Source organism: Xenopus laevis, chromosome 9_10S (assembly GCF_017654675.1).
Source record: "Xenopus laevis strain J_2021 chromosome 9_10S, Xenopus_laevis_v10.1, whole genome shotgun sequence".
NCBI classification, from domain to species: Eukaryota; Metazoa; Chordata; class Amphibia; order Anura; family Pipidae; genus Xenopus; species Xenopus laevis.
In genome coordinates, this window is record NC_054388.1 from 108,806,363 (window position 1) to 108,828,075 (window position 21,713).

The 21,713-nt window shown below is 43.8% G+C and overlaps 2 protein-coding genes across 2 annotated transcripts; one reads left to right on the forward strand and one right to left on the reverse strand.

The window, feature by feature from the left end:
- Window positions 1-1,769: 1,769 nt before the first annotated feature.
- cldn6.2.S (claudin 6, gene 2 S homeolog) lies at window positions 1,770-2,650 on the reverse strand (the record flags this gene model as incomplete). Its single annotated transcript, NM_001088604.1, is given in 1 exon segment — window positions 1,770-2,650. A coding segment is annotated over 1 exon segment (645 nt). The 3' UTR covers window positions 1,770-1,980.
- A 7,764-nt stretch (window positions 2,651-10,414) lies between these two features.
- Window positions 10,415-12,956, forward strand: cldn6.1.S (claudin 6, gene 1 S homeolog). Its single transcript, NM_001088861.2, has 2 exons — window positions 10,415-10,436; window positions 12,076-12,956. The coding sequence occupies exon 2, from the start codon at window positions 12,110-12,112 to the stop codon at window positions 12,749-12,751; it is 642 nt and encodes a 213-aa protein (NP_001082330.1). The 5' UTR covers window positions 10,415-10,436; window positions 12,076-12,109; the 3' UTR covers window positions 12,752-12,956.
- Window positions 12,957-21,713: the final 8,757 nt, after the last annotated feature.

Consider the following 21,713-nt stretch of genomic DNA (forward strand, 5'->3'; position numbering starts at 1 on the left):
TGTTTGGGTTAGAAACGGGGGAGAATGTTTCACCAATATTTTCCTACATCTCTATTAATTTTATTAGCCAAGGTAGACCCTGACTTAAGAGTGAATGTTGTCTTGTCAAAGGTTGGACCTTCAAGTGAAAACTGAAATAGTTTCACAACTACTCTAGACTTTACCCTTATACAGGTATGGGACCTGTTATCCAGAACGCTCTGAACCTGGTGTTTTCCAGATAACAGATTTTTCCCTAATTTGGATCTATACCATATGTCTACTAAAAAAAGCATTTAAACATTAAATAAACACAATAGGCTTGTTTGCCTCCATAAGGATTAATTATATCTTAGTTGGGATGAAGTACAAGCGACTGTTTTATTATTATAAAGAAAAGGGAACTCAAAACATAAATTGGGTTATTTGGATAAAATGGAGTCTATGGGAGATTGCCTTTCCATAACTCAGCTTTCTGGATAATGGGTTTCCAAATAATGGATCCCATACCTGTATATTAAAGTCCTGCATTAGGTTGGAGGGGGGGCTGAACACATGTGCGGAGCATTATCTTTTTTCATTGAGCTCCATTTTACTGGTTGGCAGGGCTGATCACTCAGATGACCCTTGGGGAGTCCCTACTAATGTAGTAGCATGGGACCCCCTCATTAAGGCTGGCAGCTCTAATTATATGGTCAGTTTCAACCAAGGCTGTTCCTACTTTAAAGGAACAGTAAATAGATTAGGCTGTGCAAAATAAGTGTTTCATTAGTTAGCCAAAAATGTAATGTATAAAGACTGGAGTGACTGGATGCCTTAACATAATAGCCAGAACACTACTTCCTGCTTTTCAGCTCTCTAACTCTGAGTTAGTCAGTGACTATAAGGAGGCCCACATGGGACATAACTGTTTAGCAAGTTTGTAATTTATCCTCCGCATTCAGCACAGATTCAAAAGCAACACATATGACCCATGTGGCTCTCCCTCAAGCCTGATTGGTTACCAGACAGTAACCAATCAGTGGAAACCAAGAGAGCTGCATAGCAGGAGGTAGAGTTCTGGCTATTAGGTTAGACATCCAGTCACTCCAGCCTTTATACATTACATTTTTGCCTAACTAACTATATTGGAAACATTTTATTTTGCACAGCCTATCTATTTACCCAGTTTTTATTTTTACACTGAAGTATTCCTTTAAGTCTCAGCCAAAAAGCACTTGCTCTAATGGAAAGTATCACCTCTACCCACAACTGCCAGCTGCTCACCATATAATTCCTTCCCCCAAACCCATTCCACCACTCACCCCTTTCAGGATCAAATAAACCAGGATAGGAGTATGGTATACCTTTCAGTATTTTGTTTTATTTTTAGTTGCACACCCCCCTTCCCCAGTTGGGCCATAAGCAGCTGTTTCTTCTGACCACCCCTAATTCCTACCAAGTCCTTAGTACAAGAGCAGCAACTGTACAGTAGAGCACCACTGCTTTCAACATCTGGTGTATCCTTTGATAGAATATATAATTTTTTTTTTGATTCTTGAACTGACCTGTAATGAAAAATTGCTTAAATATGCAAGGCATTGTGGGAATTTGCAGTCAAAGAGCAGACCACTGCTACATTATAGTTATTGCTTTATATATTTTCTCACTCATTTATCTGGTGTAAACAAATCATGCTGGAGAGTTGGGATCTAAGAACAAAATGGTCATACCTACATTTTCAGGCAAGAATGGCATGTAACCACAAGGAGTACATCTAACCAGTTTAACAAAAAACACCAGCGAATCAATGGGATAGAAAGTTTTATTTTAAGTGTTACAAAATTATATAAAAATGTCTGAAGGCAGCTAAAAGTCCAAAAACAGACAATCCACAAATTCACCCCTCCAAACACACAATATATGCAGTTCAGACACATTTGCTGGAGGAACTGATAAATATGTCCCATACTGTATATATAAAAAGTCAAAAACAATTGTCCAAGCCAGCCAGTTATGCCCTCAGACATAGTTCTTGCTGGTGTAGTCACTCCGTGGTGGGCATGAAGGGGCAGTGTATCTGGCTGGGTAGGGAGCATCATTCTTCTTGGGGCAAGAACAGCACAGGAGGCCTCCACCCAGGAGTAATAAGGCAGAGGAAGCCCACCCTATGTACAGGGCAGCCCCCAGTTCTCTCTTCTGAGCCTCCACCACCAGGGGATTGTAGAAGTCACGGATGATGCTGTTTGCAGACCAGCAGACAGGGATGAGCATAAGGATACCGGCCACCAGGAAGACAATGCCGGATACCATGCTGACTTTTGCCTTGGTGTTCTCATCTTCTATGCAGTTGGTGCACTTAGCTCCCACAATACCAATGAACATGGCTAGCAGGGCTACCAGGATACAGATGACAGTAAGGGCACGGGCAGCCTGCAAGTCCTGAGCAAGAGCCAACATGGAGTCATAGACCTTGCACTGCATCTGCCCAGTACTCTGCACAATACAATTCATCCACAGGCCTTCCCAGATGATCTGTGCCACCACTATGTTGTTCCCAATGAAGGCAGTCACCCTCCACATGGGCAAGGCACACGAGATTATACTTCCCACCCAGCCAATGATGGACATTGCCATGCCAAGGATCTGGAGACCAGTAGAAGCCATCTTTTACAGTGGAGAGTGGAGAGATCTGCAAAGACAAAGAGTTAGAATGCTACAATGTCAGTGCGTATAGGGATATGTATAATTATATATTGTTGACCTGTTGGACAGGCACCTTCCTGAACAAATAAAGTACAGCTTGAGACAGAAGCAATAAAACAATTTCACCACATGCTAATAATGTCCTATTATATTCTAAAGACAGCCATGTGAGGCCTTGGGTTTAGGGAAGGCACAAACTACTCAAGTTGTCCAATGCAGCAGATGCTGCCCATCTAGGCCAAGTTTGGTCTCAGTGATGGGTCTCCATGTTGGGCCACCATGAACCAAGTGCTTCAGACCATTTTTAATAATGGTAAAAATCAGTATTAGCTCCTGCAAGCGAGTATACAGTTCCTATCATAGACACTCTATGGTCAATCTAAAGGGGGAACTCCCGGCTTACAAACCAAAATTTGATAAAGAGGCCCATATAACACAGAAACCCCCTAAAATACCCATCACAGTTTTCGGTTTCTTCAAAAAGAATGAATAAATGCCATTTTCTAAGCAGAAATCCAGCTGTGTAACAGTTCTTCTCTTTCTGCATCATTTGAAATCCTGGCAGGGAAGGAGGGACTAAACACTGATGTTACAAATTGTAACAATTCTCCACAGCTTACAGACAGCATGCAGGAACTACATAACCCACAATGCATTGCACTGGGATGTTCCTTTCCTTATTGAAATCACGTGTGCAGGGAATTGTGGGGTTTGGAGGATGCAGACGGAGGACAGATGGCTGTTGATACAAAGTAACAGTAGTCAGCCAGCTCAGCAAAGTAGTCTGACAGATCAGCAGGAGAGCGGGGGGGGGGGGCTAGGCTTAGGGAATTGTTCCCAACTAGTGATGTGCAGGTCTGGCTTTTCCTGACCCACACTCCCTGTTAAAGACCCACACTGCTGATTACATCACAAAAGGGGCAGGTAAACCCATGGGTATCGGGCCGGCCAGAACATCACTATTCCAAACCATTAAAAATCATGAAAAGTCTGCATATTTTTTAATTGATGTATATTGCAAAGTTGCTTTAAATTAGTTTTACTTTTTAAAAAGCATAAGTTGTTTGTGTGGAGTTCCCCTTTACGCAGGAGTCGGCTACTCTACTTGTACGTTTTTGGACTGTGTAGTGATGGGTGACTGACCAGTTTCACGAGAAGTTTGCCAAATGCATTGAATTCTATGGTTTGTTTGTTTTTTACACCTGCCAATTTATTTTTTTTTCACCCATCACTAGCTGCGAGGAGACCTGGACTAGACCCAAACTTCTAACAGGAGCTCCTAAAAGGCTCATGCGTACAGTGCCCAGGCCGGGAATCAAACCCAGGCCCCGATTCCTGTAAGACACCAATGCCAACTGCAGGGCACAAATACCCAAGAACTGCACCCTGGTTCAGTTTCAGCTAGCGCAATATCTACAGAGATTGTAAACTATTAGGACAATGTCAAGTATTGGACACCATGGGCCATAGAGTTTACAGTGTAAAGCGAATATGTGGTTTAAAACATTGACATGCAACCGATTGCATCCAGCATGACTGATGTGAACGCTGCATGTTGCGCCTTCATCCAACAGTCGTGTCAGCTGCAATCACCTTCTATGTGCGACATTTGTCATGGGCCACGGAAAGGCGTCAACCCTATATACAACCCCCACCATCCTCCAATGATGTTGGGAGTTTTAGATCTACAAGCACATTGTTATATCCACTATGCAGAACCACCATAGACCTGCAGGTGGTGCCGTTTATATTTCGGTGCACAGGCATTAGAAGTATGACAATTCCCAACTGTGTGTAGCATCCACAGGCAGGTACTTAGGAATACAATCTGCCTGGAATCCCTACATTTTGTATTTATCATTTACCGTAGAAAACTGCGGCAAACTAAATTCCTTGTACAGAATATGCTTCAAGCTGTAGTATGCAGCACACAAAGTAAGAGCAGCATCTTAGCCCAAATACAATGCAAGTCTATGGAGCAGCACCTAAAAACTACAATAATGCCAAAGTGAGACAGATAAGCTGATGTACACACAGCAACCAAAACCACCAAAAATGAAGTGAACATATACAAACGGATCCCCTTAGGGCAAAATGCTTAATTTATATAATGGGTTTAGGCCCAGGTAATGGCATTCTACTAAACAAACATCATCCCCCTCCCCTCTGCTTTCAGGGACAGGGTGGGTGATTACGTTTAATGGCTAACCCAAAATAAATACAGAGAGAGTCTAAAGCTGATTTCTTTAGCCAAGGTTGCAGTTGGTTAGCAATTAAACGGATAACTGCAGTCACCAATAAAAATAATAGTTATGCATTATAATTTGCTTAAAGGTTAACCCCCACTCATAATATACACACAAAAAAAAAAAAAAAAAAATTATATATATATATATATATATATATATATATATATATATATATATATATATATATATATATATATATATTATATATATATATATATATATATATATATATATATATATATATATATATATATATATATATATATATATATATATATATATATATATATATATATATATATATATATATATATATATATATATATATATATACACACATATAAATAAATAAATAAATGCAATATCCGCCTGTGACTGTTCATATCCACTGCTGGTTCTGACTCCTGAAACAATGTAGCAGAAGACAAAATACAATTGCAAGTGCGTAATGGACGCAAGGTTGGGAGGGAGGCATTGAAGGGAACCAGCAAGCATAAGATTGGGTTTAGGAATATGCAGGAGGAGCAGGCAGACCTACGTAGTATAGGGAGGAGGAGGATATTTTTTGAGATGCTTCAACCCTCCCACCCCTGCAGGTAACCTGATCATACAGGATTCCACAGAACACAAAGGGACAATGAATCCCACTCTCAGTGGGCAAACAAAATGCCACCCCCCCCCTTCATTCCTGCTGGATTCCCAACATTGGGACTCAACACCCACAGAAACAAGCAGAGACCCCTCTCCCCTGCAGTGATTAGGGCTATTAAAGCTCCCCTGGGGCTAGCAGGTGCAGAGCAGATATAAGGGTTAAACATTACAATACCATCCCAAGATAAAGGGGGCTTTACAGTAAACAGGTTTGTGCTTTTGTGCATTTTAAAGCCCTTTAGTTTGGGGGGGGGGGGGAGGCAGTTAAGTTGCACACAATGCATGTTGTCATGTTACCTTGTAACCCATAGCAACCAATCAGCAGTTAGCTGTGCTCACTCGTCTGCACTTGGGTTCAATGTTGAGAGGTCCCATTCCCTCCAGGAGTTAAAACGGTTCCCAAAAGTTAATTACTTTTGTAGAGGGAACCACAGCCCCCGAAACAAACCCCTACAAAAATGATGGGCCTTCCAGTAAAACTACAACTATCAGTAACCGCCACAAACTGCTCAGTAATTCTAAGTGCCCATTTTATGTTTGGAAGGGCAGTAAGTGCTGGCACCACCCACCCAACAGGTGAATATCAGTGTAATTAACTCTTCCATATCCCACTGAATCCCCAAACACTTTAACTTCATCTCCTGCACCCCCACATAGCACCTCATGCCAAACCAGAATTCTAAAAGAAACCTCTTACCTGCAGCAATGCCCAGCTACAGTATCAGCTCCTCTTCCCACCAAGGGGGTTTTATAGAAAGGTGCCCCCACCCCCATTATGATGTCAGCAGCTGGGAACCAGCAAGGCAAAGGTAGAAGCACAATGGGGGATGTGTAGAGACCTCCCACACCTGAAGGGGGGGGGAGTTTCACTGAAACCCCTGAGAGTTGGGTATGGGGAGGGGGGTGTATTGGGCATCCTGTTTGAATTGTCAGCTTCTGTGGGGAGATGACTGTGTCTGGGACTAACAAGCACCTGTATAGAACCATAACACCAACATATTATTTGTGTATTCTCTGTAGCCTGGAGCAGAGTGATACACAGGGACACGCGCAGCAGGGCGAGTAGGAACAGAAGGGGAGTAGAGGGATGAGGTACAGCAGTGAGTAGTGCAGGTATAGGAAATAGAAGGGGAGTAGAGGGATGAGGTACAGCAGTGAGTAGTGCAGGTATTAGGAACAGAAGGGGAGTAGAGGGATGCGGTACAGCAGTGAGTAGTGCATGTATAGAGAATAGAAGGGGAGTAGAGGGATGAGGTACAGCAGTGAGTAGTGCAGGTATAGGGAATAGAAGGGGAGTAGAGGGATGAGGTACAGCAGTGAGTAGTGCAGGTATCAGGAACAGAAGGGGAGTAGAGGGATGAGGTACAGCAGTAAGTAGTACAGGTATAGGGAATAGAAGGGGAGTAGAGGGATGAGGTACAGCAGTGAGTAGTGCAGGTATTAGGAAGAGAAGGGGAGTAGAGGGATGCGGTACAGCAGTGAGTAGTGCAGGTATTAGGAACAGAAGAGGAGTATAGGGATGAGGTACAGCAGTGAGTAGTGCAGGTATTTGGAACAGAAGGGGAGTAGAGGGATGAGGTACAGCAGTGAGTAGTGCAGGTATTATGAATAGAAGGGGAGTAGAGGGATGAGGTACAGCAGTGAGTAGTGCAGGTATAGGGAATAGAAGGGGAGTAGAGGGATGAGGTACAGCAGTGAGTAGTGCAGGTATTAGGAACAGAAGGGGAGTAGAGGGATGCGGTACAGCAGTGAGTAGTGCATGTATAGAGAATAGAAGGGGAGTAGAGGGATGAGGTACAGCAGTGAGTAGTGCAGGTATAGGGAACAGAAGGGGAGTAGAGGGATGAGGTACAGCAGTGAGTAGTGCAGGTATTAGGAACAGAAGGGGAGTAGAGGGATGAGGTACAGCAGTGAGTAGTGCAGGTATAAGGAACAGAAGGGGAGTAGAGGGATGAGGTACAGCAGTGAGTAGTGCAGGTATTAGGAAGAGAAGGGGAGTAGAGGGATGCGGTACAGCAGTGAGTAGTGCAGGTATTAGGAACAGAAGAGGAGTATAGGGATGAGGTACAGCAGTGAGTAGTGCAGGTATTTGGAACAGAAGGGGAGTAGAGGGATGAGGTACAGCAGTGAGTAGTGCAGGTATTAGGAATAGAAGGGGAGTAGAGGGATGAGGTATAGCATTGAGTAGTGCAGGTATTAGGAACAGAAGGGGAGTAGAGGGATGAGGTACAGCAGTGAGTAGTACAGGTATAGGGAATAGAAGGGGAGTAGAGGGATGAGGTACAGCAGTGAGTAGTGCAGGTATAGGGAATAGAAGGGGAGTAGAGGGATGAGGTACAGCAGTGAGTAGTGCAGGTATTAGGAACAGAAGGGGAGTAGAGGGATGAGGTACAGCAGTGAGTAGTGCAGGTATTAGGAACAGAAGAGGAGTAGAGGGATGCGGTACAGCAGTGAATAGTGCAGGTATTAGGAAGAGAAGGGGAGTAGAGGGATGCGGTACAGCAGTGAGTAGTGCAGGTATTAGGAACAGAAGGGGAGTAGAGGGATGAGGTACAGCAGTGAGTAGTGCAGGTATAAGGAACAGAAGGGGAGTAGAGGGATGAGGTACAGCAGTGAGTAGTGCAGGTATTAGGAAGAGAAGGGGAGTAGAGGGATGCGGTACAGCAGTGAGTAGTGCAGGTATTAGGAACAGAAGGGGAGTAGAGGGATGCGGTACAGCAGTGAGTAGTGCAGGTATTAGGAACAGAAGAGGAGTATAGGGATGAGGTACAGCAGTGAGTAGTGCAGGTATAAGGAACAGAAGGGGAGTAGAGGGATGAGGTACAGCAGTGAGTAGTGCAGGTATTAGGAACAGAAGAGGAGTAGAGGGATGCGGTACAGCAGTGAATAGTGCAGGTATTACGAACAGAAGGGGAGTAGAGGGATGAGGTACAGCAGTGAGTAGTGCAGGTATAAGGAACAGAAGGGGAGTAGAGGGATGAGGTACAGCAGTGAGTAGTGCAGGTATTAGGAAGAGAAGGGGAGTAGAGGGATGAGGTACAGCAGTGAGTAGTGCAGGTATTAGGAAGAGAAGGGGAGTAGAGGGATGCGGTACAGCAGTGAGTAGTACAGGTATAGGGAATAGAAGGGGAGTAGAGGGATGAGGTACAGCAGTGAGTAGTGCAGGTATTAGGAACAGAAGAGGAGTATAGGGATGAGGTACAGCAGTGAGTAGTGCAGGTATTAGGAACAGAAGGGGAGTAGAGGGATGAGGTACAGCAGTGAGTAGTGCAGGTATTAGGAACAGAAGGGGAGTAGAGGGATGAGGTACAGCAGTGAGTAGTGCAGGTATAAGGAACAGAAGGGGAGTAGAGGGATGAGGTACAGCAGTGAGTAGTGCAGGTATTAGGAACAGAAGGGGAGTAGAGGGATGAGGTACAGCAGTGAGTAGTGCAGGTATTAGGAACAGAAGGGGAGTAGAGGGATGAGGTACAGCAGTGAGTAGTGCAGGTATAAGGAACAGGGGGCACACTTCCTGTGCCCCCTTTCCACCAGTGTCTCTCTATCCCATCACTTCCTGTGCCCTCTTTCCACCAGTGTCTCTCTATCCCATCACTTCCTGTGCCCCCTTTCCACGAGTGTCTCTCTATCCCATCACTTCCTGTGCCCCCTTTACACCAGTGTCTCTCTATCCCATCACTTCCTGTGCCCTCTTTCCACCAGTGTCTCTCTATCCCATCACTTCCTGTGCCCCCTTTCCACGAGTGTCTCTCTATCCCATCACTTCCTTTGCCCCCCGCTTTCCCACCAATAATTCTCTATCCCAGAACTCCTTGTGACCCCCTCATTCCTCCCAGTTTCTTCCTATGCCCAGAACTCCCAGCACCCTGTTCACTTCCAGTTTCTGTTTATGTCATCATTCCTATGGTATATCCCCAGGGCAGGGCTAATAGTATTGTCCCAGTGATGTGCACAGGAATCTGAGTTACAATGTAGTAATTCCAGGGACAGGAGGTATTCCATGTGGCTCCAGGCAATATTATCTAGTGAGTAACACGAGCCCCAGGCTGAAATGGAAAGACCCCCAAGCTATACATTCTGGGCCCATCCATGTCCAGCTTGGTTAGAGCAGATGTCAGTCCAGTCGGACACTCCCAGGATCAGTAGAGCGGCACTTGGGAGAACACACTGCTCACATCTCTGTGTCTGATTGAAGAGATTGGGTGCAAGTGCCATTATTCTTCCCCTTATCTGAGTACCTGGAGGGCTTCCACCCTGTTCCCAAAGATTCCTCATTCCGTTTATAAGGATCTTATCAATGCCATTTCCCCCGTGCCTCACTGTTTCTCTAATCCCAGTTACACCTCAGCCGTGGCAGTACTCACAGGAGCACAGAAAGGGATATAAACTGATATCAATGAAAGCCTTATAAATAAGATGTATCTGCCAACAAATAGATTCCATTCTGTCCTATAGTAAAAGCCCTGGTCATAAATAGTATGTGTGGCTTGTCCCATAAAAACCAGTGTTACCTAATTTTAGCCCCTTGTGTGGCAGATCCCTAAGGCTGATATATATGAGGTATAGACACCAGCTTGGCCTGGCACAGTGCAGAATTATCACCAGGCTGGAAATGATGACTTTTTTTGTGAGTGTGTTTTCACGTTGCCACAAATAAACAGAATTATCAGAGATTCACAACCGAAAGGCATCCAGTATCTTCCCTCCGTGACTAGGGGTTTCACTGAAACTGCCTCCAGGTGTGGGAAGCTATTTCCTAATCTCTCATCTCCCAGCTGCTGACATCACAATGGGGGGTGGAGGCATCTGTGTATAAATCTCCCCTCGGGTGGAGAGAGCTCTGACAGTGAATTGGGCTGGTCTCTGCTGCAGGTGAGTGCTGGGGATGGCAGGTTTGGCTACTGGGCTCTGCTGAAGGAAGCTGCTTAATGACTTGGGTGCATAGCTTTTGGGTGGTAGTGATGAGATTATTTATTGAGTAGGGGGGCTGAGTAGGGGGGCTGAGTAGCCCATCTGGGTTCTTTCCCTATGTTGGTTGGTAGTTTTTGTAACTAAAACTGTCTAATCATGTTATTAACTGCTTGGACTTTGTGCTTTATAGATACTGCTTGTAAATGTCTATTGATCCTGGGGGGGTGGTGTAATTGTTCTTAGTTAACTGAAAGTGTTCTCTGTGTTTCTAACCTCGCTTGCTGTAAAGACAATATCTGCTTCCCGAGTGCCCCTGTAATTGTGGGTAATCAACCTCTATGGTGAGACCCTGTTGAAGGCCACTTGGGTTACTCTACATTTCTCCTATACATAGTAACTTAATTGTAAGCTGTGGGTAGTTTAGTGTAAGTATACCTGGTGTAATGACTATTGTCTTTAACTCTTTGAAAATGGGGAGCAGTCTGGTGGTGGGCTTTGATTTGGTTTAACTTGTGGTGGTCAAATAAGTTCACCATGTGTGCCCCATAGCCCTTTCACGGTAAAGTTTGGAGCTAGTATCTTCCCTTACTAGAAACTCGCTGAGTGGGGGATATATCCTGCTTCTCCCTATTGTTATCCCATGTGATCGGGTTACCTGTTAAACACTTCCCTGGTTCTACCAGTGTTTACCTGGATGTTCTATGTCTCGTAGTTGTAGACTTGAGATGTTGCTGGGGTGCCCTTAAGGCACAAGTCTTAACCTAGCGACCTCTCCTTGGTAACCATATACCAGCCAATGCCCCTCATTATTTGCATAATCCTACTTTTTCCTCTGGCTAGTAATTAAAATAGAACGTCCTGTTGTGGTGCACTAGTACAACTGGGAGTTTGGGGGGTGGGGGTTTTGACAAAATCACTTAGGGCCCACCTAAACTTTGCTATAAGATACTTGCTTACCTGTCATGTTCCCTGGGGGACCATAAATCTCCAGGCTCCCCAAGAAAAAAGAAATGGGGGGGGGGGGGGTTTATGTAATAAGTTTGCCCAGGTGCAGTAACCCATAGCAACCAATCAGCTGGTAGCATTTACAGGTCACCTGTTTAAAAGCAAACGTCTCAATAGTTGCTATGGGTTATTGCTCCTGGGCAAACTTGGTGACTTCTTGCATATAGGGGTTAGTGACTGCTTTTTCTGTAGTTGTGCAACGTGTTGTTGGGTCTTCACAATGCTGGCATGTTCCATAGGTCACCCACTGATTTTAAGGTGCTTCCATAGAGGGGTAGTTAATTCAGTGGCCAATTAACATGAGTAGGACTGAGTGTGAGATGAAATAGTGCCAGAGAACTGAGCTATGCCCACCAAGTGCCAGAAGACTGCTATCGTAACAAATCATGCCTAATTTACTAATCCTAGAATATCATTTTAGACACACTTAAAATATGTATGTGGTGAACATGGCTCTTCCTATTTTGGTTGCTGCCTTGACAACATTGCCCATGATGTCCATCAATAGACTAACCAACATGGTTCTTCTAAATTATGGTGTAGATTATGGCAAATAAAAAAACTTAGATCCTAACACTGCTGTCTTGTTTTACAGCTTTCTCTACCTTGACAACTTCACTGTAAAAAAGATGGCTTCTACTGGTCTCCAGATCCTTGGCATGGCTCTTGCTCTCATTGGCTGGGTGGGATGTATAATAACCTGTGCCTTGCCCATGTGGAGGGTGACTGCCTTCATTGGGAACAACATAGTCGTGGCACAAACCATCTGGGAAGGACTGTGGATGAATTGTATTGTGCAGAGTACCGGACAGATGCAGTGCAAGGTCTACGACTCCATGTTGGCTCTGTCCCAGGACTTGCAGGCTGCCCGTGCCCTTACTGTCATCTGTATTCTGGTAGCCCTGCTAGCCATGCTCATTGGTGTTGTGGGAGCCAAGTGCACCAACTGCATAGAAGACAAGAATGCCAAGGCAAAAGTCAGCATGGTATCCGGCATTGTCTTCCTGGTGGCCGGTATCCTCCTGCTCATCCCTGTCTGCTGGTCTGCAAACAGCATCATCCGTGACTTCTACAATCCGCTGGTGGTGGAGGCTCAGAAGAGAGAACTTGGAGCTGCTTTGTATATTGGGTGGGCTTCTGCTGCTCTCATGCTCCTGGGTGGAGGCCTTCTGTGCTGCTCTTGCCCCAAGAGGGAAGATAATCATTACTCTGCCCAATACACTGCTGCCTCCCAGCCACGAAGTGACTACCCCAGCAAGAACTATGTCTGAGGGCACAACTAGTAATGTGTGGACATTTTCTCTCCTATTAATGTGGGGAGTTCTCCAGCAAGGGCACTTGAATTGAAGGGAGTGTTGGCTTCTGGAGACTTGTCTGTCTTGTGACTTTTTTTTTTTTTCTTTTTTTTTTATATAGCCTGACTTTGGCCTTTTTATACAATGTTAATGGTTTAATAAAATGGATGTTTGTTTTGTATAGCTGTGTCTTAATAACCTCACTCTTTACAGTCTAAACACTTGGGCAAGTCACACTGTATCCCGAATGTCTTGTTTCTTTCCAGCCCCTCCAATCCTTCTCTGAATACCTTTTTTAAGATACTAACAAAGAACAGGAGTCTGTGAGCCCAGCTTTCTTGACTTTTCTAGGCCAGGGTTGGGAACACCTTTGCAATGGCTAGCTTTAGTCTTGTTCCACCATGTTGATGGTGCGATAGTTTTGGGTTTAGTCTATGCATAACTGGGGGAATTCACTAGCGTAACTTTAAACTGGTGTAACTCTTGGCAACCAATAAAACTCTCTGGTTCATGGACGATGGAACAAATCCTGAGTTGATACTCAAGAGTAAAATCCCAAGTCTTGTACGTTCCCATATAAATCACATTAAAGCACAATTTTTGCAATACGCAAGAGCTCTAGCTTGAATGGTTCTCTAGGGAGAACTAGCAAACTTCTTGAAGAACTGGCCTACTGTAAGTAAAAGTTGGGCTAAACGGCAAGCTCCCTGTAATGGTGAATGTGGATATTTGGTACCACAATAGTCCTTGTAGGACTCTCTTAACTGTGTTGAACCTTTGTTGGAGTTATCTCAAAATAAAACATTCCTGCTACAAACCCATGTGTGGGGTATTGGCTTTGCTACAACCTAATTGGGCTTTAATAAAAGCAATGTACACGTCATTAGTGGAAGGGGTACTGCTAATAAGTTGGGCGACTGGGGTGTAACCTTGAAAGGCTGCAACTATCCCAAGCCGTAACAATTTCCTAGGTTTATGCAAGGCTTTTAAAGAGGATTTAATCACATGGCAGAGTAAATGGTTCCCCCCCCCTGTGCCTTTGTAGAACATATATTCTAGAAAAGAGGTTCCAGCTAAATATTGGGAAGGGGTTTGTTACAGTGAGAGCTGTGAAGATGTGGAATTGTCTCCCTGAATCAGTGGTACAGGCTGATACATTAGATGGGTACAAGGAAGGGTCGGATGCTTTATTCACCAGTAGCTCCTCCCAGCAGACAGGAGGGAGCCAATGATTAGAGGAGGGAAAGGGGTGTTACAGGGAGAGCTGGGAAGTGAATCAGTGGTACAGGCTGATACATTAGATAGGTATAAGAAGGGGTTGGATGGTGTTTAGCAAGTGAGGGAATACAGGGATATGGGAAATAGCTCATAGTACAAGTTGATCCAGGGACTGGTCCCACTGCCATTTTGGAGTCAGGAAGGAATTTTTCCCCCTCTGAGGCAAATTGGAGAGGCTTCAGATGGGTTTTTTGCCTTCCTCTGGATCAACTGGCAGTTAGGTAGTTAATAAAAAGGAAAAAAAATGGTTGAACTCAATGGACATGTGTTTTTTTCAACCTTACTTAGAGCTCTTACACATGAGCGTTTTTACCTGCGCTCCCCTGCGTTCCGTTTTTCGGCGTTCAGCCGCAGGGGAGCGCAGGAATAGACGCATTTAATTATTTCAAATGGGGCTGTACTCACACAGGCGCATGTAGGCGCCGAACGCAGGTTGAGACGCAACATGCTGCATTTTTCCTGCGTTCGGCGCCTACATGCGCCTGTGTGAGTACAGCCCCATTTGAAATGATTAAATGCGTCTATTCCTGCGCTCCACTGCGGCTGAACGCCGAAAAATGGAACGCAGGGGAGCGCAGGTAAAAACGCTCATGTGTAAGAGCCATTACTATGTTACTGTGTATTTCTTTTGATGCTGCGGGGAGCTATGGGCTGTTTCTTGTTTTTAATTATAAGTACCAATAAGGTCAGTTGCTACTATAGAAACCAATTGAATCATCTTGGAATATTATTGTGCGGCTCATATTAAAGGTTAATTATAAGGAGAATGTGTCCACTTTAATTATCTTACAGGGAGTCATTACACCAGGGAGGAAAGGAAGGGCTAGGGAAAGGCATTTTGAGCCATTGGCCGTTTCTTTCTGTAAGGGCCTAGAGCAAGGTACAGAGATAAGATTGACTGCTGCTGCATAGGTATTCCCCTGTACTAAGCACAATTCAGCAGGAACAGTCCCTAAGTTTGCTCATAGTCTGTACAGAGAGATCCCATAAAACTATGGCAGCATAGGTATTCCCTGTACAAAGCACAATTCAGCAGGAACAGCCCCATAGGTTTGCTCATATTCTGTACAGAAAGATCCCATAAAACTATGGCAGCATAGGTATTCCCCTGTACTAAGCACAATTCAGCAGGAACAGTCCCTAAGTTTGCTCATAGTCTGTACAGAGAGATCCCATAAAACTATGGCAGCATAGGTATTCCCCTGTACTAAGCACAATTCAGCAGGAACAGTCCCTAAGTTTGCTCATAGTCTGTACAGAGAGATCCCATAAAACTATGGCAGCATAGGTATTCCCTGTACAAAGCACAATTCAGCAGGAACAGCCCCCTAGGTTTGCTCATATTCTGTACAGAAAGATCCCATAAAACTATGGCAGCATAGGTATTCCCCTGTACTAAGCACAATTCAGCAGGAACAGTCCCTAAGTTTGCTCATAGTCTGTACAGAGAGATCCCATAAAACTATGGCAGCATAGGTATTCCCCTGTACAAAGCACAATTCAGCAGGAACAGCCCCCTAGGTTTGCTCATATTCTGTACAGAAAGATCCCATAAAACTATGGCAGCATAGGTATTCCCCTGTACTAAGCACAATTCAGCAGGAACAGTCCCTAAGTTTGCTCATAGTCTGTACAGAGAGATCCCATAAAACTATGGCAGTATAGATATTCCCCTGTACTAAGCACAAATCAGCAGGAACAGTCCCTAAGTTTGCTCATAGTCTGTACAGAGAGATCCCATAAAACTATGGCAGCATAGGTATTCCTCTGTACTAAGCACAGTTCAGCAAGAATATTGAGGCTGTTAGGAGCAATATTGAGTCATTGTGTAATAATTAGATGGAGATTGCAGCTGGGAATGGAAGCAATTTACATATATACTGTATCAAAAGGCACCTGTTAAAGGGGCTCCTCATAAACTGTTATATTAGGGGTTGTTCTGCTATTGTGATACAGGACAATGACCAGTCTGAATGGGGCCAAATGATACTCCTTGTGTGTCCTGTGCTGGGAAGGAAGTATCTGTTATAGAGTAACTGGATGAATGTGACCGGTAGCCTTTATCCTCGCTCTGGTGTCCCGCTGGGCTCTACAATAGGAGAATAGGAAGCTGGTAATGATTCTATAACAAGCTGTCACATAAATGTATTCACATAGTCCAACTCTAGGAGTCTGATTACTCCCCCCAGCCATGTACTTTCTGTGCAACCATGGTGCTTGCTTTTGGGTGTCTGCTTATAAAGACTGGCAATCATGCAAATACATAGGAAGAGCCTCACGGGTTTAACCCCCAACATTCCTGCACCCCACCCAAGTATTACCCATGCACGCTCATTCACTCCTAGCCACCAAGGGCCCTTAATGACGGGGCCCAGGACCTTTCCCTGAAACCAGCCATGCCGATCCAAGAATTGTTATGATAAGAAGTATCAGGGAGGATGAGAAGCAATGGCCATCTGTATCCCTGAATCCCATTGTGCTGCTCATAATCAAAGGTTAATTACTGTAGAAGGAGCAGGTCCCCTTTAATTATCTCATGGGGAGGGGTCATTATTCTGGGCAGAGCTGGAAGGGACAGAGACTTTGTGGGAGGAAGAGGAAGGGAATGTTATTTGAGGGTCACCTTCTATAGATTCTAAGATGTGTAATATATGTGCAATTAGGGTTTCCAGTGATCCCAATGTTATTAATAGGGAATAAAGATAAATATATAGGAAGGTCAGTGATCCCAATGTTATTAATAGGGAATAAAGATAAATATATAGGAAGGTCAGTCATCCCAATGTTATTAATAGGGAATAAAGATAAATATATAGGAAGGTCTGTGATCCCAATGTTATTAATAGGGAATAAAGATAAATATATAGGAAGGTCAGTGATCCCAATGTTATTAATAGGGAATAAAGATAAATATATAGGAAGGTCAGTGATCCCAATGTTATTAATAGGGAATAAAGATAAATATATAGGAAGGTCAGTGATCCCAATGTTATTAATAGGGAATAAAGATAAATATATAGGAAGGTCAGTGATCCCAATGTTATTAATAGGGAATAAAGATAAATATATAGGAAGGTCAGTGATTTCAATGTTATTAATAGGGAATAAAGATAAATATATAGGAAGGTCAGTGATCCCAATGTTATTAATAGGGAATAAAGATAAATATATAGAAAGGTCAGTGATCCCAATGTTATTAATAGGGAATAAAGATAAATATATAGAAAGGCTGGCAATTTTTTCCAGAAAAGGTGGCAACCCTATTTGCAACATCCCCCTACATCTCATGCTTGGACTGGACTTGGGAACCAGTGGCCTCTTTATTTTGCGTTGTTTTCACTGCAGGCTGCGTCTAATGAACCAGTCCGTTCCTGTATATCTCTGCTTTATATTATTAAATATGGAACAGCAAGAAGGGAATTTCTTTGCTCTCTATTACCTCCCCCACCGTGGGGTGTGAGTGGGGGAAGGAGAGGAGCGGAGGTTATACGGCCGAGTGCTTTTCTCATGTAAATACTTGCCCACAGCACTGGGGTTAATGTTTACCTGTATACCTATAGATGGTATCTTCCAAGAGGGGGATATGATGGGTCTCAGGTTTCCTGCCCCTCCCCCTGCACCTTTCTCACTGCTCTGTCCTGGGAAACAAAACCTGCAGCTTTAACAAGCCAACAATTGTATATTCCCACTGCTGACAGATCTGAGCTTTGTCTTTCATACAGGAGTAACCTACACACATTACTGAATGCGACGAGGCCACATGTATTGTGTTTCTTTAACGGGAAAGTAAAGTCTAATCTACAGGGACATACTGTCTCCCTCTTTCCCTACTGTCTCCCTCTTGGTCAACTGTCTCCATTTTGCCTTACTGTCTCCATCTCGCCCAATTCTCTCCCTCTTTCCCTACTGTCTCCCTCTTGCCCAATTCTCTACCTCTTGGCCTACTGTCTCCGTCTTCTTCTACTGTCTCCATTTTGCCCTACGGTCTTCCACTTGTCATACTGTCTCCCTCTTGCCCAATTGTCTCCCTCTTGGCCTACTGTCTCCGTCTTCTCCTACTGTCTCCATTTTTCCATACGGTCTCCCACTTGCCCTACTGTTTCCCTCTTGCCGTACTGTCTCCCTCTTGCCCAATTGTCTCCCTCTTGGCCTACTGTCTCCATCTTGCCCTACTGTCTCCATCTTGTCCTACTGTCTCTCTCTTGCCCAATTGTCTCCATCTTCTCCTACTGTCTCCATCTTCTCCTACTGTCTCCATTTTTCCCTACGGTCTCCCACTTGCCCTACTGTTTCCCTCTTGCAATACTGTCTCCCTCTTGCCCAATTGTCTCCATCTTCTCCTACTGTCTCCCTTTTTCCCTGCGGTTTCCCACTTGCCCCACTGTCTCCCTCTTGTCCAATTGTCTCCCTCTTGGCTTACTGTCTTCATCGTCTTCTACTGTCTCCCTCTTGACCAAATGTCTCCATTTTGTCTTATTTTCTCCATTTTCTCCTACTGTCTCCATTTTCTCTGTTATTAGAACTGCTGTTTGTGGGGCCACATTTTGCATGGAACCAAAGGTATTTGCCCCCAGAGGTAGCTCATGAGGTCCCTAAAAGAAATATATTTATACTCCTGTTCCTGCTGAATTGTGTTTAGTACATGGGAATAGCTATGCGAGTTATAACAGGAGAACAAAAAGGCACAAACAGGCAAACTCTGTTTTAAATAACAATTACATTTGCAAGTAACTTTAAAATCAATACAAATATTGAATTAATAGATATTGGAGATTCTTAACGTAAGCAAACCCCTCCCCCCCAAACAAAACAAAACAAAACAGTATTTGGGTGGATTCCCCTTTAAACTGATCTTCAGAAGCTTCAGTTGTCTGTTTCACAGTAGGATTGACACTGTGCCAGTCTGTATCATTTATCTGTTATTTTGGGACCCGCCTTTAGTTCTTATTTCTGGCCTTGAGGTACCAGATAATGACGGAGCTGCCTATGAGATCAGCACTCGGGAATGTCCTGCAACCAAAAGTAATTGCACTGAGAGTATCTGCTCCTCACTCTCTGATTTCTCCTCACAGGGGCCACTTATCTGTAGCCTTTCATTCCTCTGCTGGGGGTTTGGGCTGCTTCTCAACATCAGCCGATTGCTTACTCCTGTGCCCCTCCTGCTGGTGGAATGTGGTATTTGACAAAGTGATAGTTGTAATTATAGTTATACCGGGAACACTGAGTATCACTCATGTATTATAAGGGATAATGTACCCCCTACTGTAAATGATAAGGATATTAGAAGTCACTGAGGGGTTGTTCTGTGACCATATAAAGGCACAAGGCTGCAGGCTGAGTTATACAGGGAACTCTGAGTATCACTCATGTATTATAAGGGATAATGTACCCCCTACTGTAAATGATAAGGATATTAGAAGTCACTGAGGGGTTGTTCTGTGACCATATAAAGGCACAAGGCTGCAGGCTGAGTTATACAGGGAACTCTGAGTATCACTCATGTATTATAAGGGATAATGTACCCCCTACTATAAAAGATAAGGATATTAGAAGTCACTGAGGGGTTGTTCTGTGACCATATAAAGGCACAAGGCTGCAGGCTGAGTTATACAGGGAACTCTGAGTATCACTCATGTATTATAAGGGATAATGTACCCCCTACTGTAAATGATAAGGATATTAGAAGTCACTGAGGGGTTGTTCTGTGACCATATAAAGACACAAGGCTGCAGGCTGAGTTATACAGGGAACTCTGAGTATCACTCATGTATTATAAGGGATAATGTACCCCCTACTGTAAATGATAAGGATATTAGAAGTCACTGAGGGGTTGTTCTGTGACCATATAAAGGCACAAGGCTGCAGGCTGAGTTATACAGGGAACTCTGAGTATCACTCATGTATTATAAGGGACAATGTACCCCCTACTGTAAATGATAAGGATATTAGAAGTCACTGAGGGGTTGTTCTGTGACCATATAAAGGCACAAGGCTGCAGGCTGAGTTATACAGGGAACTCTGAGTATCACTCATGTATTATAAGGGATAATGTACCCCCTACTGTAAATGATAAGGATATTAGAAGTCACTGAGGGGTTGTTCTGTGACCATATAAAGGCACAAGGCTGCAGGCTGAGTTATACAGGGAACTCTGAGTATCACTCATGTATTATAAGGGATAATGTGCCCCCTACTGTAAATGATAAGGATATTAGAAGTCACTGAGGGGTTGTTCTGTGACCATATAAAGACACAAGGCTGCAGGCTGAGTTATACAGGGAACTCTGAGTATCACTCATGTGTTATAAGGGATAATGTACCCCTACTGTAAATGATAAGGATATTAGAAGTCACTGAGGGGTTGTTCTGTGACCATATAAAGGCACAAGGCTGCAGGCTGAGTTATACAGGGAACTCTGAGTATCACTCATGTATTATAAGGGATAATGTACCCCCTACTGTAAATGATAAGGATATTAGAAGTCACTGAGGGGTTGTTCTGTGACCATATAAAGGCACAAGGCTGCAGGCTGAGTTATACAGGGAACTCTGAGTATCACTCATGTATTATAAGGGATAATGTACCCCCTACTATAAAAGATAAGGATATTAGAAGTCACTGAGGGGTTGTTCTGTGACCATATAAAGGCACAAGGCTGCAGGCTGAGTTATACAGGGAACTCTGAGTATCACTCATGTATTATAAGGGATAATGTACCCCTACTGTAAATGATAAGGATATTAGAAGTCACTGAGGGGTTGTTCTGTGACCATATAAAGACACAAGGCTGCAGGCTGAGTTATACAGGGAACTCTGAGTATCACTCATGTATTATAAGGGATAATGTACCCCCTACTGTAAATGATAAGGATATTAGAAGTCACTGAGGGGTTGTTCTGTGACCATATAAAGGCACAAGGCTGCAGGCTGAGTTATACAGGGAACTCTGAGTATCACTCATGTATTATAAGGGACAATGTACCCCCTACTGTAAATGATAAGGATATTAGAAGTCACTGAGGGGTTGTTCTGTGACCATATAAAGGCACAAGGCTGCAGGCTGAGTTATACAGGGAACTCTGAGTATCACTCATGTATTATAAGGGATAATGTACCCCCTACTGTAAATGATAAGGATATTAGAAGTCACTGAGGGGTTGTTCTGTGACCATATAAAGGCACAAGGCTGCAGGCTGAGTTATACAGGGAACTCTGAGTATCACTCATGTATTATAAGGGATAATGTGCCCCCTACTGTAAATGATAAGGATATTAGAAGTCACTGAGGGGTTGTTCTGTGACCATATAAAGACACAAGGCTGCAGGCTGAGTTATACAGGGAACTCTGAGTATCACTCATGTGTTATAAGGGATAATGTACCCCTACTGTAAATGATAAGGATATTAGAAGTCACTGAGGGGTTGTTCTGTGACCATATAAAGGCACAAGGCTGCAGGCTGAGTTATACAGGGAACTCTGAGTATCACTCATGTATTATAAGGGACAATGTACCCCCTACTGTAAATGATAAGGATATTAGAAGTCACTGAGGGGTTGTTCTGTGACCATATAAAGGCACAAGGCTGCAGGCTGAGTTATACAGGGAACTCTGAGTATCACTCATGTATTATAAGGGATAATGTACCCCCTACTGTAAA

Excerpts from the sequence above, each read along its gene's own strand:
- cldn6.1.S (NM_001088861.2), top strand. The coding sequence starts at position 12,110 with ATGGCTTCTACTGGTCTCCAGATCCTTGGCATGGCTCTTGCTCTCATT.